We start from the raw sequence: 17,521 nt of genomic DNA, 5'->3' as shown, positions 1-17,521 counted from the left end.
TGCCCATTCCCTGTTTAGTGGCCTGCTCTGTGACCTCCTTCCAGGCAGGGAGGAGACAAGTTTCCTTTCTGTGCCCTCTTGGTTCAGCAGTTCATCCTGCTACTATATTATTTATTCAAATGCTGTTGTAACTCCTGCCACTGCCCCCCCGCTCTCCCCATTTCCCCCTCCCTCTCTCCATCACCACTAGCTGGACCATTATACGGGACCCACAACCCTGCCAGTTGAGTAATTAGACCTCCCGATCCCTTCAATCCCCTTCTCTGTTGTTTACCAAGCACCTTCAGGCAATCTAACGTTATAGAATATTTTGCAGCAACTATGCGCATCCGTCAGCCTGGGACTGCAGCCCTGATGGAGGACTGAACTGAAGGAATTACACGGTGCCCGGTACATACACTGTATTTTAAAAGTAAACAACTGTACACCTCTGTGCTGCTTCCAATCCTGTTTTCCATCTGTTAGGATAGTTACTATATGAATTATTATTATTATTATTGTTGTTACTGGTTGTGAGTAGGGGCGGATTTCTCTTTCTTTCCAAGTTAAAGATCATGTACTGGCTGTAACACAGTATACGCTGCATAGCCCCCTTTCTTCAAAAATAAATCTGTCCAAAAGGGATCTGTATCATCAGCTGGAGTCAGTCACAGATTGCAAGTAGGATATAATAATGCATTGCATTTACTGCCTTTCGTCGAATGATCTCATCCCAACAGTTTACAAATCACAGTGCCCCTGGAAGAGAGGTGGGTGTTTGTTATCAGCAGTTTGCAGTAGAATAGGACCCAAAGGGGGACAGAGGATCTGGGCCAGGCGAACATTAGGAACGTTCAGATCTGAGTTCTGTGGCTCTAATTTGTCTCCATGATCCACCTGAGTGAGCCTGTCAACAGTGTACTGAAACAGTCATCATTTGAATTTGAACACTCTTCCTCCCCCCACTGCACGCTCCTGACATTCATATTTGGATCTAAACACCCTGGCTCAGGTCCATCAGGGGGAAAGTGAGGCATCAAGAGATTTTTCCAAGGTCACCCAGCGGAGCCAATGGCAAAGTCAGGAAGAGACCCAGGCCACTGCTCCACTACTGTAACTACTAGGCAATACTGGTTCACCTTTTGTCTATATGGTCCCCATTCTCTGTGTACCCAATCTATTCCCTACTGAAGTCGAAGAGACTCTTTCTGTTGACTTAAATGGAAGCTGGAGCAGGACTCAAGTGTCTCACTAATTTGGGGCCAGATTTGATCTCATGAGTAGCAAGGTAAATCAGCAATAACTCCAGTGACTTCAGCAGAGTTACTCCTTACCTACACTGGTATAGCTGAGATAGAATTTGTCTCTATTATTTCAAAGTGTTCTCTCTTGCTTTCATTGTACTTCATCTACAGTATGATATAAGCCTTTCCAAAGTATGGATTTTCTCTAATAGACAAGGCACAGCCAGTGAGATGAAAGCATTTGCTAGGTTAGTTTGCTCTAAGGAGTGTCTGAAGACAGACAGGCGCACACACACACACACACACACACACACACACACACACACACACACAATCATTAGTACCTTTTGCTGTGATTCTTTTAAGAGCCCTAATTTTGGAGATTGCTGCTGTTCCAGATGTCTTGTTACTTCATTGAAAGCATGTGCTTAAGCTCCACTGAAATAAGTGAAACTTAAGCCCATGCTTAAGTGCTTTGCTGAATCAGGCCCTCAATTAATGACAAAGATAAAAAATCATCATTGTTTCAGAAAAGGAAAGATGTGAAAATACAACAAACCTATTTTAAAAACTAGCCACCTATTAAAAGGCAAGAGACATCAAGAATCCATACTCAACGCTACACCTTCCAAACAATACAATATGAGAAGCTGGAGGAAAAAGGACCCCATTACATGTCTCCAGTTCTGTTCCTCATATGCTGAGCCATAGACAAAGTTAATGGTTCTGCATGGGAAAAGTCAACTGTCTGAGTTAATGTTTGATCTGGCTTTGAAATCTGAGCAACCATCATGTATGATCTCTGGAGTTCACCACCATGTTCAGTATAAGCTACCATTGCTTTAGGAATAAATGAGATAGCTTGAGTTTCTCCATGTAAATTAAAAGAAAATCCCAGCAAACCATAAAAATACAGGACCACATGGAAATCATTGATACCTCATGATACGGAGGTGTAGGTAAGTGGAGAGATCATACTGCACACTCAAGGAAGAATAACTAGAGCTGTTTGAAAAATGCAGAAAATATTTTGCAACATTTCATTTTTTTCCATCAAATATTTCAAATTTTCAAACGGTATTGACCACTCTGAGTTGGCTGAAAACATAAAAATATCACAAAACATTTCAAACAATTTTCGCACACTGGATTTTTAAAAAACTATCTTTAAAAACAATCCTTTGAATAATATATGGCATAACCTTAACTTCTAATCATCTAGGAATGCAAGTCACATAGCTCAGAGCACAATAACACAAAGTAAGTCAACACACATAGAACAAATATTTCTACGTTGTTCTCAAAGCAATATTATATTTGTATTGCATGTACACTTTTAATAAAGCATATTTTGCTCCCAAATGTCTTCACTAAGAATATGTGGTATGAAAAAAATAACTATCCCCTTTTTGTTTCTTACTGGGATTCCATTCAGGTCTCCAACCATTGTTTCATCCACCAGTACAGTAAATATCCCAGCCTTGCCTATCCCTTCATGATGGGGTGGGAGATTATGCAGTTTGCAAGCACACAGACCTTCGCTGGGCCCATGTCAAGTAACAAGTAAACCTCTTTCTTTGATGTAATCCAAATCAAAATCCCTACCTGCTCTTGACTCCTTCAAAGGCGGTTTTCTGGCAAGAGTTTATTGGATGATTTAGTCTTTGCTGAAAGACAGAGAAAATAAAGAATTTAAATGATACACAAATAAACAGTTTACCTGATTGTGATAGAACTTTTCTACCTTTGGGTAACAAGTATTAGAGATATTTCAGGTTTATTTTCATTATTCTGCATTATGTGCAACACTCATTTACAATGAATATTACTTTCCACCCAATTTTATCCCTTTGGCAAACTCTCTCTCTGTCACATACTGCTGTATTTTGAATTGGGATGGATGAACGGATTGAGATAAAGTAAGAGACACTTTTTATGAGCATTTCCACCCCATAATCAAACCAAATCTTTTCTGACTTTCAGAACAAAATTTGCATAACTTTCTCCCATCATTTTGCATAGCTTTTCTTGCACTATTTTTCATGTAATTCACACTATAATTGGCTAGTATGTATATATTCCACTGCCCTCTTTCTGCATAGAAACAGAGCTGCTCAGCTGTGTGCTACAGGCCCTATATTGCTGATGGCAATCTGAATTTATCCCCTCTGTCACTTTGAAGTCCTAGTAGCCATAGTGTGAAGCACAGTAATCACCAGGAATGTTGTGAGAACACACATTTTTTTCCTGGATTCAGTCTGGTCTGAAAGCCAAGGGGCCAAAACAGCAGGAGGAAGCCTGTTTCTGGGTTATTTCCTGTCCAGCCACAAACAGAAGCCCCAGAACTCTCAGAAAACCCCTGTTTGGGTGAGATTTCCAATCCAGTTTTGCAAACCCAAAGGTGTGGATAATTTTGATAATGGATCACTTTGATTTGGATAAAGTAGATAACTTAGAACAGTAGCAACCTTCCCAGTGAGTGCTCCACCAACTACTATTTTAACGTAATACCTTTCTCCCACCTGGCCCATGTGGCTGAAAAGATGTTCCGCTTTGGTCTATTGTGTGAGTACTAAAGATATTGTAGGACTTCAGAACAACCAGCAGGGTGGATGTCCTCAGAGAGTCTAGCCCAGACTGTACGAGTCCAATGTACAATGGACATGCTGGCCAGGATTTTGGGAATTGAGTCCATGCTGTTGGAATAGCCATGCAGGGGAGACACTCTCAATAAAGTTCATTGTTATATGCCTTACTACATCTCAATGCCTTAATTTAGAGAAGCTCCTGGGGAACTAGGACAAAAACACCCCCAAACTTTAAGTAACTTTGGATCTGGATCCAAATTTTGCAGTTCGAGCCCATCTCCAGCTAGAGCTATCTCCTCTCAAAGTTCTGTCCTAGCATACTCTGCACCTTGTAAATAATCTGGGAGAGACTCTTTTGTCAAGATATCTAGTTTTATTGTTCCAAAGTCCTGGGCAGGATCATGAAAAGGGTCTCACGAGGATGTTATACGACCCTACTTAACAAACCAGAGTGCGCCTCCATGAAGGAGGAAAAGGAACTGTTGTAAACTTTGGAGAGGTTATTATGAAATAAATAAAATGGAAACTACCAAAAGGAGGCCACCAGACAACTCTCCAATACCAAATTCTACAGGCCACTTCCCTCAGATCCCACTGAGGAATACACTAAGGAACTGCACCATCTACTCAGGACACTCCCTACGAACGGTCATCCCGTAACACTAACAAACACCGAACACCACCAATCAGCATACTCCTTAGAGGCCCATGCCGATCAGGTATTCTATCTAAACTAACCCTAAGATCCAACAAACTCACTCGGAAATCATCCTGGGGACATCAATCCCATCATTCTCGGGCATTGCAAACTCTCACTGAAGGACTTCTGGCTATGTGGACTCCTCTAAAAACTCAGACCTAATCCACGCACTCCCACTATCTCCGTGACAACCAACTGATTTCCTGGAGGAAACTACAAAGCATTGGTCCCCTCCATCCAGAAAACCCACAATTCCTAGCCACCATGGATGCTAGATGCCTCTCAACAACAAACATCCCCACACAACAACAGAATGCGAATACAAATGTCAGGTAACATACCCACTGATGAAATGTCAACAGGCACAACTGCGCTGAGCTCTGTGCCTTTATACTCTCACAACAACTATTTCAGAGTTTGATGACAATATATATCTCTCAGATCAAGTGGCACTGCTATGGGCACCCCTGGCCCACAATATGCCAATTAATTTAATATTTTTTTATGGCTGACCTGGAACAACGAACGCTTTCCTCAGCTCTCGTCCACTCCCCCCTTCTCCTACCTACGCTACAATTGAGACATCTTCAAAATCATCTGGACCCCCCATTCATCACGGGAGAGACACTTTAGAAAAAATTCCACCTCACCGATTTCAACAACTTCCACCGCCGCCATCAAAACCAACCTCAGCTCTGGACTCACTAATCTAACACGGGAGATATTCCACTTTTCCTAAGACATCCGTACTGTGCCAAAATAAGTGATGGTCACATTAACCACCTACCCTAATATCGAAAACCTAACTGACGCGCTATGCCCCTACCTATAGCCTCCCACTTCCATCGCCGGGCACATCACACACCGATCCATTGTCTACAGCCAAAGCACTGAGGTACAAACTGCCAATCTGCTCTTCTAAACCCTAAGACAGAGACCACCACCTACTACAAAAATCTCCCACACCAAGCAGTTTCTCAAAACTACAATATGCACGGGAAATTAAGGAAACAGATTCAACAGAGCAATGTGTAACAGAACCTCCCTACTGCAAAACAACCAAGAAAGAAACCAAAAGGACCCGATGGCCATTCACATACAGCCCAGCTAGAACCCTCCAACGCATCATCATGGATTCTAAACCAGTCCTGGACATGAGCCACACTCATCAGTCTTGGGGGCAGGCCAATTTGCCACAGACAAACACTGCCAACCTGAAACGTATTGCTCACGCAGACAACGCTGCAACACTGTACCAATAGTAACTCTACCTCAGGAACCATCCATGCAACAAACCTCGATGCAACTCTGCCCATAATTACACAGCGACACCATCAAGCAGGACCTAACCAGATCAGCCATACATCACTGGTTCATTCACCTGCACGTCCACCAATGTAATGCCATCATATGCAAGCAATGCCCCTCTGTTAGTACATCGGCCAAACTGGACCAGTCACTACGGATAAGGATAAATGGACAAATCAGATATAGGAATGGCAATATACAAAACATGTAGGAGAGCACTTCAACCTTCCTAGGCCAACTATAGCTGACCTTAAAGTGGCCATCCTGCAGCAAAAAAACTTCAGGACCAGACTTCAAAGAGAACTGCTGAGCCTTCAGTTCATCTGCAAATTTGACACCATCAGTCTGACTAAACAAAGACTGTGAAGGCCTTGCCAATTCACCGACCCAGTTTCTGCCTCCGTCTGGACTTGGTTTTCACACCTCTACTGCTAGAACAGGGCCCCATCTTCCCTGATTGAACTAACCTCGTTATCTCTAGCTTGCTTGCTAGCATATATATACCTACCCCTGGAAATTTCCACTACCTGCATCTGACAAAGTGGGTATTCACCCACGAAAGCTCACGCTCCAAAACGTCTGTTAGTCTATAAGGTGCCACAGGATTCTCTGCTGCTAAAATAGTTGTGAAAGTTACCAACAGTTCAGTGTTTTAAGTGTCAATATAGACAATGCTTTTAATGGTACTGCAGAAAGGATGGCATCATGTTGTTATTTATTATTTGTATTGTGGTAACACCTATGAGCTTGAGTAACTATTGAGTAACCCATGGTGCTACTCATGGTACAAACACAGAACAAAAAGGCAATCCCTGTCCTGAAGATATTACAGTCTTAGCAGATGGAGAACAAGTAACTAGCCAAAACAGCACTTGTTTTAAGATCAGACATGTAACAGCAATTTGGCCAGATTTAACGTGAACTTTACTTACTATATTGAGAGGTCAGACAATAGCATTTTATACCCAGGCAATTTTTTCCATGCTATGCTATTAGAAATGAAGGTCTGTCATCAGTTCATTCTAGAGAGGGACCATAATATAGCACAGAGCAGCTACTGGCTGGATGTCTCACAGTCAGTACCCATGACAGGGTCCACAGCTGTAGATTCTCACCCAATCAGCAGAGTGCAATGTCAATTGAAGGTGTTCAAAGGTTTCCTATATTTACTAACCAGTCACCTTTGGAGATGCAGGGTCACTAACTACCTTGCATAGGCACATGAAACTTCCAGTGAGGTCAATAGAAACATAGACATTTCACCAGACCAGGTGAGATCATTTGTTCACCAAGTCCAGCATTTTGCTTCTGATATTGGCTCATGTCTTACTGTGTTAACCTTTGAGCTGATGACCCTGTGTATCAGCAACTCCCACAGATTCACTACAGTCTGTATATCTCCATTTAGAACTTCCAAATGTACTGCCATTAATTTAATGGAATTACCACTAATTCTAATACAGGGCAGAGTGAAAAAGAGAACAGATCAGTCTTCATGGTAATTGCCACATCATAATTTTGAAAATCCCAGTCAAGACCCCTCTAAGTCTTCTCTTTTCCAAGCTAAATAGTCCTAATTTCTGCAAACTTTTCTCATGTGCACTCTATGGTATGTCATAACTTCATTGCCTTTCTCTGGACCTTTTCAGTCTCAGCCAATACTCTTTCCAAGGAGATCAAAGTTTGAGACAGGGGTCCAGCCAAGGACGTACACCACTGGTTTAATATACCACATTTTCTGTGCCATTTTGTTCCCCTTTTAAAAAAGCATTATATTAGCTTATTTGTTTGTGAGGAAGTAGACGAGTAAATTGTAGAAAAAGAAAGTAACTTATGGCCTTTGCATTCCAGGTTCAAAGCTGGACGAATCTCAAGTGAAAAATGAGCCTTGAACCTAGTGGTATCATAAAGACACTGTACAATTTGGAAATCTCTGCCCACTCCTCTGCTCAGGAAAAGGATGTGTTGCAGATCTGAACTTAACTGCATTGACAGAGACAGCGCACCTGCCTTCACTATCATTTAGTCATTCCAGTTCTGTGATCCCCTCACGGTCACCAAATTTCCTCCCAATATTTAAAAACAATAACATGGAAAGAAACCATTATGCACAGCACAGATCTCATATACAGTGAAGGAGAATAGGGTAGAGACCCCTCTTTAATTTCCTGTGGAAGACACTCCTCACTATTCCTCAAAATGTGAACATGAAATGCCAACAGCTAGTTAAACTGAAATTGCTGGGCCTACAACCCTTTCTCTCTTTCTGTTAAGGTGAAATACTTTGGCAAGGAAATGGTCTTTTTGCACCAGATGGATCCCCCTAGTAACTTGGTAAATCCAGTTCTTAGGCTTTGCCACAAAGAGGCTTAAAATCAATTAGCAGATATTTTTAAAGGGGGGTTCTGTGATGAAAGAGGAGTGTGAGAAAGGCCATTGATTAGGAGCTTTTCAATGCTTATAGGCCAAAAGAATGAATTATAGCTTTTTAAAAAAGTGCTTCATAAATGGAGTGATACATGGAGTGGGATGAAGCTTACTAGCAGATGCTTCAATATTACTTTGTTTTTAAGCCTCTGTGAACTATTTTCAGGATTCCATTTTCCGCATTAATTCATATTTATGCAACATTCCTGAAGATGAAAACATTCCTCCTTTTCCCAGCAGTATAATTAACAGTGTGGTCTGTGGTGCCCTACAGGTAATGGAGGAACAGATGTCCCATCAGACTCCATTTTCATTTGGCATGTCAGATTGCAATTCTGGAGATGAGTAACTGGGCCCTGGAATAGGACTTTTTAGTGTGTCAGCAACCAGCAATCTTCACTTTAGCTCCCAGGTTCCGATTTTATCTTTGATTGATAACGTAGGCACATGTACTGGGCTAGCTCTGTAAAAGGCACCTATCTTAGCTGGGCACGACAAAAACGCCTCAATGTTAGGAGACTTAGAGCTGAGCAAATACTTCAAAAATATCCTTCAAATATTTGCTCAGATAAAATGATGAATTCACTTTGTGTGTGTTTACTTTCCACACGCATCCTGGCAGAACTGTTTGAAAAAACAGCAAATATTACACAATATTCACAGAAAGCAAATTTTGAACATATACATTTTGCTTATCTACCCTGGAAACCTGATTCTAGAAGCTACTGTCGTCCAATCAGGGTATGTCAGCAATACCATATGACCTATATATCCAGTCAAAACCCAACCAACACAACTCAGATTTACCATACTGAATCGCCACAATAAAGGCTCATGTGTAATCTATAGATCAAGGAAAATTTGCTGAATGTATTCAACAATAACTTCAAAAAACAAACATCTGAGAAAATGGTGAAGTGCTCGTGGATTATTTACAAAGAGAGAGGGTAAAATACAATTTTTTGCTATGAATACCTCAGGTTCCTTTGCTATTATAAGCAAATTAGAGCATTACAATGCCATTAGATATTATTTACCCCGTACAGCCATGCAAAAAGATATGGTCCCTGCTTTAGGAGTTTGCAATCAGAAGTCATCCTATAAATATAGGGAAGAGGACTGGGGTTCCTAAGACTTGTGAACAGGCAGTAAAGATAGTACATGTCTGGTAGTTCCATGGTTTTCTCTTTTTTATACTTGTTTGAAAGGCAAGGCGAGGATTGGCAGGCTATTTCATCACATGGGCAGATAGTATTTTTCCAAAAAGAGAAATGACAGGTTTTGGACGATCAAGCAATACGATACGAGATTTCTCTACAATACATAATAGGTGGCCATAAATATTAAATGGTTTACTTATAAACCTCTTGGGACAGATGGCTAGATCTGAACTAACCCTATCATAAAATCCAAGTGACTTATATGTGCATAAGCTGTTGGCTCTGAGGGTGAATGAAAGCCCTATTTTTGTTTGTAAGTGGTCTGCAGGGAACTTGTTAATGACTCACAGCATCCTTGTCTACACTAGCCTTTTTCTCTTTATTTTTTCCCACTGTTACCACAGCTCCACAGTTGGTATCAGCAGTGGGAGCACTACCATAGGTAGCCACCGGTATTTTAACCATCATGTTGCCTCTCTGAACCTGCTCTTGGCAACCTTAGGTGATAATGTTTAAAGCCCAAGCAGAACTGCCCACACCATGGTCAAGCTGCTCTGGTGATACTAATACTGGACATTTTAAGAAACTAGTGGCTAGTGTGGAAACAACTGAAGATGTTATTCAAGGGCCGTTAAAACCAGACAGAGAGGAAACCAGAGGCACTTTCTGGTGGGGGAAACAATATGCATTTGGAAGATAAAAGAAATCTGAGCCATGTGAACTGGATTTCAAACCAATTTCTACTGGGGTGACATATACATTTGGTACAACCTGATTCTTTTAAGTATTAAGCCTCAGGACTTTGTAGACATTTGTAGACAAAAGCTGGGACACCAGGAGGAAGCTGCGAGCCCCAGGAGAGAAGGTGTTCATCTTGCTTATGACAGATCCCATAAGTAAGCTATGGGGACTGCTCAGCAACACATTTCATAGGGGCATGCTACATTATTATTATTCTGTTTAATCAGTCTTTAGGCCTCGATCGTTCTCTGTATTTTCTGTTCTATGCCAATGAATATAAATGTAGCTTTTATTTGAAAATAATCTGAATGAAAGGTGCTGGCCAGAGGTGGAATATTCACTATCAGGCAGCATTGACAAAGGCAGGAGTGAGGAAAAACAAACAACTCAAGCAGTAGCACACTTGGTTTTACATATTGTAACAGCTCACACATAAAAACAGCTCTGAAAAATATGAAGATCAGAATCCAACAAGATGATAAATAGAAGCACAAGAAAATACTCTGAAGTGCAGACACTCATGTGTCTGAAGCCTGAAATTTGGTCAAGTATTTTTGCCCATCACAACGTGCAGATCAGTAATTGAGAAGGACACTTCCTCTTTCTTATATTGAGTGTCTGAGACTGATGGTAGTGGCAAGTTAATTAATTATCTCCAGCATCAGTTTACTTGAAGATTTTTTTCTCCAGTAACCCATCAAAGAAGCTTGATAGAGGCCTTGATTAGGGGGATAATGAAGGAAATCTCCAGTAGATTAGATCATTTCTAGTCTAATTGCAGCCATTGTTAACATGGGCTGCTTTGTGGTTCTGGGATTCATGTCAGGGAAATTTCATGAGAGTGTAAATCCACCTGAAATGTGATATTTAAGGATCAATGCAAGTAACTGCATATTTATCATATTTCTGTCAATGGAATGAGGAAAAAAAATCAGATCAGCTGATTCAATATTGGGAAGAGATTTTGTATGCATCCTCCTGTCTTGTGTTCTCTCAGTCCATGGGAATGACCGATATTTTGAACTCAAATCACAGATGGGTTGGGACCCCTGAAAATATGGCATGTGCAGGGGAGCAGGAGGGTACTCACTAATGTAAAGGGAGAGTGGGGATTTTGATATCCACATCTTTCTCTGTGTCTGTACGCCTCTTACTAACATTGACCATTTAATACAGACTATAAATGGGGTGGTTCATCTCAGTCCTTTTCACCACTCATCTGCTTCCTTCTCTGGTGCAATTCAGTGATTCCCTGTCCTCTGAACTAGATTGTCAGGGCATCAGAATGGGGAAGGTAGTTCCTAATGGGCTGCTGAAATTACCTGGCAAATCTACTTCCTTGCTGCATTTCTAAGAGTGAGCTTGTGGTGAGTAGAACAGACCTAGAGAAAAACTTGCATAGATTGGATTCACCACAGTCAGAACAGAGAGGCGGCAAGACTAACAGAAAATATTATAGCTTTCCTTATCTCACATGGTGAGAAAAAGGTTGCACATGAATGATGAAAGTGCCTGGGCAAGCTCTGCTTTGTCTTACATCCCAGTGGGACAGCATGGAGTTGTCAAGGGAGCATTTGGCCTGCTGTGTGCAGTGGGGTGGCCAAGGAACTGTTCCACAATTTTGGTAGTGTGACTCTTGTGTGTAAGAGTGTGTGTGTGAGAAACACATTTTGAAAGAACCAAAAGCCAGTGAGCTTCAGACTGAGCCAGATACCCCTGGTGGCTATGTCATTTTGTGCTGAACAAACATCTCTGGAAAGTGAAGTCTCTCTCCACAGAACGGAGAGATACTGAAGCAAGCTTCCCAATACTACCATGCTTAATTGTTTCTAGCAACAAGTTGGTGCGTAGGAGGAGGCCAATAGATGCTAACCACAATGGTGGGTCTTGTCCTGTGGATGAACGTCCATTGGGACTGTGAGTCTGGCTAGCAATTCCTTTCTCACAGGCCCCTCCTGGCTGTCAGGTGGGTCACCACTGAGCTGGATTCAAACCAGCAACTGAAAGATGAAAACCTCCATCTCCCAAACTGTCCCCCTTGCTAGTGTCCCCAGTACAAATTCCCTTGGCCTTCAAAGTCCCCTGGGTATTTTAGGGTCATTTTCCTTCCGCCCAAACCATGCAACTGTGCCAATCTAATAGCAGGAAGAAATAAATGGCCGGGCTCTGATATTTCAGTCTATTGGGCAGATCTCCCTCACACAGAGGTAAAACCCCACGCTATGCCCAGAAATCCCTGGAGAACATTTAAGCAATCTCTTTACATTATTTTAAGATGAGGCTCCAGATATTTTTCAGAGTGTTTGGTGCTCAGCAAACTACTCCTGGACATAGTTACACTGACTGTAGGGATGCGCAGATACCAGAGATGCCATCCTATAAATGCCTGGATGGCAGAAACAGAAAAAGGAGCAAAGGTGTGATGGAAACGCAGTGATAAAGATGGTGAAGTATTATCTTCGTAAACGGAAGACAACATGAAAGGGGAGCATCACCATCACCACCTCGCAGTTAGTAAATGTCCCGCTCTTCAACATGAATGTTGGTTGCCTTATTTTCTATCTGGTAAATGCTAGATGATGGGAAGAGACCCCTGCACTGCTACCATCATTCTATAATTGCAGACTGGATCCATGCAAGTGGGCTTAAATAAAATGAGAGAGGTGGGGAAGTAGAAAGTGTTTTATGGGATTAAATGTCCCAGTCTGAAGTAAAGCAATTTCCTTCGGTCTTCTGTCATTTCCTTGTGGAGGCTTATCTCCAGCTGGGACGATATAAAGCCCCATTTAATCGAGATCCATTTAACATTGAATCACTCTAACAAGATTACTTAGCCAGGGCTAATTCTGCATTTGCTGAAGTGCAGTATCCAGGGTGAATAATCTCTACATGCTGGTGGCAGGTTCAGAAATAGGTTAGCCAGTGGCTGAGCATCACAGACAAAACATGGAAAGTACATGGAGGACCATGACAATAAAAACCCAGCCAGTTTAGCCTATTTGGCTATTTCCTTTCCCCTATTCCATGTTATTTGAGATCATTGCAGAGGGGGTTTCATCATTACCCCATACGATCCTAAAAGGGGAATTATTTTCTTTGTTCTCTCTAGCAGCTGGGCAGGCAATACAGTGAAATCCTCTTCAGTCATTATCTGTTAAGTGCATAGCATCCTTTTGTGAGTTAAATGGCACAGTATTTTTTGCCTGGGACTGAATTCAAAAGGTTTCGCCTTCCATCAGAAGATAACTCAAGATTTGAGGACTAATTGAATACATTTATATGCACACAAGTGATAGGCATTCATACAATTTTTAAAGTAGATTCTTACAATTCAGTCATTTAAAAATATAGCACTAAGGGCTCTATTATTTATGATTATTATTAATGGCAGCAACATACTTCACTCACAGTATGTGTGAAGTGCCTTTTTTTTTTTTTTTAAAGGGGGAAATCTGCTTTCCAGGATTCATAAAACATCATCATAGTGCAGTATAATAATTACAAGAAATAATCAACAATACTAACACTTTCCATGTCTTTACTGCCTTGCACCTGAGGCTCTCAGAGTGCTTTACACAGGTAAATGGTTTAAGCCTCTCAGTACCCCAAAAATGCTCCCAAGCACTCCAAAAATCCATGGGCAGAGCTGAGACTGTTGTGCTGTGATGAAATATGTATTTCTTTATACATGATAAGAATAACATGTTTGCTTATTAGGTGGGCAGAGCAAGATTTGATTATGATCTTAACCATTCACTTCCTTACCTTTTAGTGCACGGATTTTGGAAACATTGTGATTGTTAATTATACTGTTGTCGCTTAGCCACCTTAATTCCCCCCCTTAAATAAAAGAAGAGTTTTTTCCTGTTTTGTTTTTTTAATCTTTGGAATTTCACAGGCCATTATTTAATTTATTTATTTATTTATACATCTTGCATCTTTTTCCCTCTGCATAGGGAAAGGAAAACACAATCTTTAAAACTGTAAATAAATGGGACAGGTGGGTCACTAGATTGTCAAGGAACTCAGTGGAGGAGAAGAATCTAATAATGGCTCCTACAAAGCTCTGCCTTGTTCAGGACCTGATCCAAAGCCCAGTGCTGTTAGTGGAAAGATCCGCATATTGACTTCAGTTGCCTTTGGATCAGGCCCTCACTGTACTTCTGACACGTTACTTAGCTAGGTTAGACATGAGTGCATGCACAGCATAGCCTGCTTTCACTTATATATTAAGCATAAAAAATTCATAGCAAATGAAGTGTCAGAACCTAGAGTGGAACTCAACAATGACTAGAATTCAGCTGTTTTGTTCCACAGCCAATATCTCACCCACTATGCCATAGTACCTGCCAGCCAAGTCCTACAGCAAGTTACTTAGAGTTAATTTTTCAAAAGTGCATGTGTGACTTAGAAGTCTAAATCCCATTTTGAAAAGTGACTTAATATTGTGCGGAAACATCTCTGATTCAAAGAATTTTTGTCAAATCAGAGGCAGGGTTCTTGGTGGGCTACTAAGAAGCCAGGACTTCCAGTGTCTCCAGCTCCAGAGTTCCAGGATCTGCAGCTCTGAGGCAGCCCCATTATGCCAGGGCTTCCAGGCTCCCTGTCACAGACCCAGGAACCTGAAAGCCCCAACTCTAACCAGGGCTTGGCTACCAGCTCCACAACAGGGAACCTGAAAGTCCTGGAACAGGCTTTCAAGATTCACAACTCTGGGGAAGGCCTGCTCTGCAGACTACCCTAGGGCCAGGAGGGTTTCCAGACTTCCAGGCCAGTTTGTTCCCATGCTGCCCACTTCCCAAGGTATTTTGGTAGGGCATCCAGCAGACGGAATAGCCTAGATTGAGGCCAATAATATATTCTCTGTTGCTATTTTTTCTTTTCTCTACCAATTCATTGACAGGGAACTGTGTCTAGTTGTGAAATGATACAATTTCTGCCCTTGAAAAATATCTTTTGCACAAGTCAATGTCAAAATTTACTTACGTGTTATTTTGTGGCATAACGGGATTTTGTTGGGCAGCTAGAGGGATGCAAAGGAACGTTAGACACTGTGCACATTTCAAAAAAGTTATTTAAAGCCTTTAAATCTCAATTTTTTTTCAAAAATTTCAGCAAACTTTCTAGTTACCCATGAGACTTAATCTGAAACATTAGAAAGCATGAGAATTTTTTCTGTCTTTTTGAATTAATTGGAGGGGATCAAAATCAGCCTTAAAATGAGACCAGGTTTACATAGGAAGCCAAGAGAGTTTTATTTCATGTACGTACAGAGGTCATGCAGGGAGACCACTGTTATATGTCAGCTGTAGAATGAGCCCCATGTTCTTTCTAAGCTGCAACCAGCCAATAGAAGATGACATACATACATGAGATGCATGTATGTACAATGGGAAAGGCAATGGGGTCTAGTGACTAGGGCACTGGACAGGGTGTCAGGAGTTTTGGGCTTTATTTCTGGCTCAGTCAATGACCTAGTAAGTGACCTCAATCCTCCCTTCTGTAAAATGGGGACAGTTTTGTAAGGTGTTTTGAAACCTGTGTTTGAAATTCATTAAGTAAATAAGTGCCCAGCCATGCTCCAAGTGAAGTCCATGGCAAAATTGTTCACTGAAATCAACAGGATCTGTAATGGGCCCCAAAGTATCCAACAATAGAAGTCATCAATAATTTTGCTTTCGTTACGGTTGATTTTCGTCATATATAGCTAGCACATGCATTTCCAAGGAGATATGACTCTGTGGAAAGTGTAACAGGTAGTTACATGTACAGCTGTGTCATGGGGCAATTGGCCCTTGAAGGGCAATCAGGACCTAGCTTGCACACAATGACCCTGGGAAGACTGCCCTGGGAGTAACTGATTGCTTACATGGCTGTTTAATGCCAAAATATAGTAACTGTCAATCAGTAGGCTCAGCAGAATTCAATCTTTATTTTTTATAATTTAGACAGATAATATCAATGTTTATTTTAAAGCATTTTTTCAATTTTGTATCTATTTAAATTTCACTGTTGCCAGAAATTATGGGAGAGGGGAGGTCAAACAATTATTTAATGACAGGAGATACTGAGATTCAAAAAATTAAAGCTGTCTAACTATTAAAACACAAAACTGTCAGAATCACATGTCAAAATTTACAAAGCCAATATTCTTAAATCAAACTCTAGCAGCTTTTTTCCTACATTGCCTATCTGTACGTTTTAATCCTCATCAATGGAAACTTTTTTTTGTTGGTTTGCGTGGTAGGATGAGATCAACATTTAGCAATAAAAGTCTAATCCTTCCAAGCCTATCAATCCATAGAAGAGCACTTGCACCCTATAAAAAGGCTGCCTGAGGATACTCCCATGAGGAAGGTGCCTTTAAAGAGAAAAGATTTGTAATGGGGAAGGCAACCCTGGAGGGTGAGTGTCCACATGCAGGGATAGGAGTAGCCCAGGGGAAGGAACTGGAAGGGCTCCACAAAGGGGGAGAGATTGTGCCCCACATGAACAGAAGTACCCTGAAAAGAAGGAACTGAGACTGTTCCCCAGTGGATGGGAACAGGAATATCCTGAAAGAAGGATTTGGAAGCAGTTCTCCAAGGGAAGAGAGCAAGAGAAGTCTAGAGTCTTGGCTTCAGATGAGGGGCTTGGCCTGGAACGCCCTGTGTCTACCAGATTCAGAAGTTAGTTGGACTGATCCCAAGGTGGCAGAAATACCTGAACAAAGTCTTGCTTATGCTTATGTTAATCTTTGTGGTCGACAAATGAGATCCTCTCAAGGGGTTGCTCTTTTATGCACAGAAGGTCACCTGGACTTGTCTATATCTAGGTGAGGGGAAACTAAGGCAGGGCTCACCTATGGCTTAACAACCATACACTAGGGGGCAGAGAGGTAGAGCTGGAGCACCCACAAGCTGGCCAAAATATTTTGGCCTAAAGTTTTTTTTTAATTTATTTATTTATTATTTTTCAGTTCACCAAAAAAACTGGGGAAAAAAATCATTTTGGATCAACCTCCCCCCCATTTTTAATTTTCAGAATGGCCAGTGAACTGAAAAATTGGGTATTTACACAGATCTAGTAACAAGCTATATTTTGAGTGAGAAAGAAATGAACAGTTAGACAAAAGTCAACATTTCAGATCAGGATGGTTAAGTGACCCAAGAACAGTTTGATGACTTTTCTTCAAACTTTGTGGAAACATTCTCCTTTGCCTTCAGAGTAAATATTTCAATTTTCAGGTCAATCCAATTTTACAATCAAAGTTATATAGGAGACAAAACAGATTTTTATAATGGAAGCCAGCTGCACCTTGACACTTCTCCATAATAAGCTAGTGTTCTAGTTTTCTTACTGACTCAAGCAATACTGAAACCATATTTAGCAACA

At 41.2% G+C, this 17,521-nt stretch overlaps 1 protein-coding gene across 6 annotated transcripts in view; it reads right to left on the bottom strand.

Moving 5' to 3' along the window:
* TNRC6C (trinucleotide repeat containing adaptor 6C) overlaps positions 1–17,521 on the bottom strand; it is a 590,484-nt gene that overhangs the window by 394,728 nt on the left and 178,235 nt on the right. For all 6 annotated transcript variants that reach the window (XM_075071765.1, XM_075071766.1, XM_075071767.1 and 3 more), the window contains exon 3: positions 2,829–2,890. In XM_075071765.1, coding sequence (XP_074927866.1) covers positions 2,829–2,890 — 62 coding nt within the window. The remainder of the gene's footprint in view (positions 1–2,828; positions 2,891–17,521) is intronic.

Source organism: Chelonoidis abingdonii, chromosome 13, assembly GCF_003597395.2.
Source record: "Chelonoidis abingdonii isolate Lonesome George chromosome 13, CheloAbing_2.0, whole genome shotgun sequence".
Taxonomy (NCBI): Eukaryota; Metazoa; Chordata; order Testudines; family Testudinidae; genus Chelonoidis; species Chelonoidis abingdonii.
Note: the sequence above shows the minus strand (reverse complement) of the source record. Positions and strands in the feature narration are given on the sequence as shown.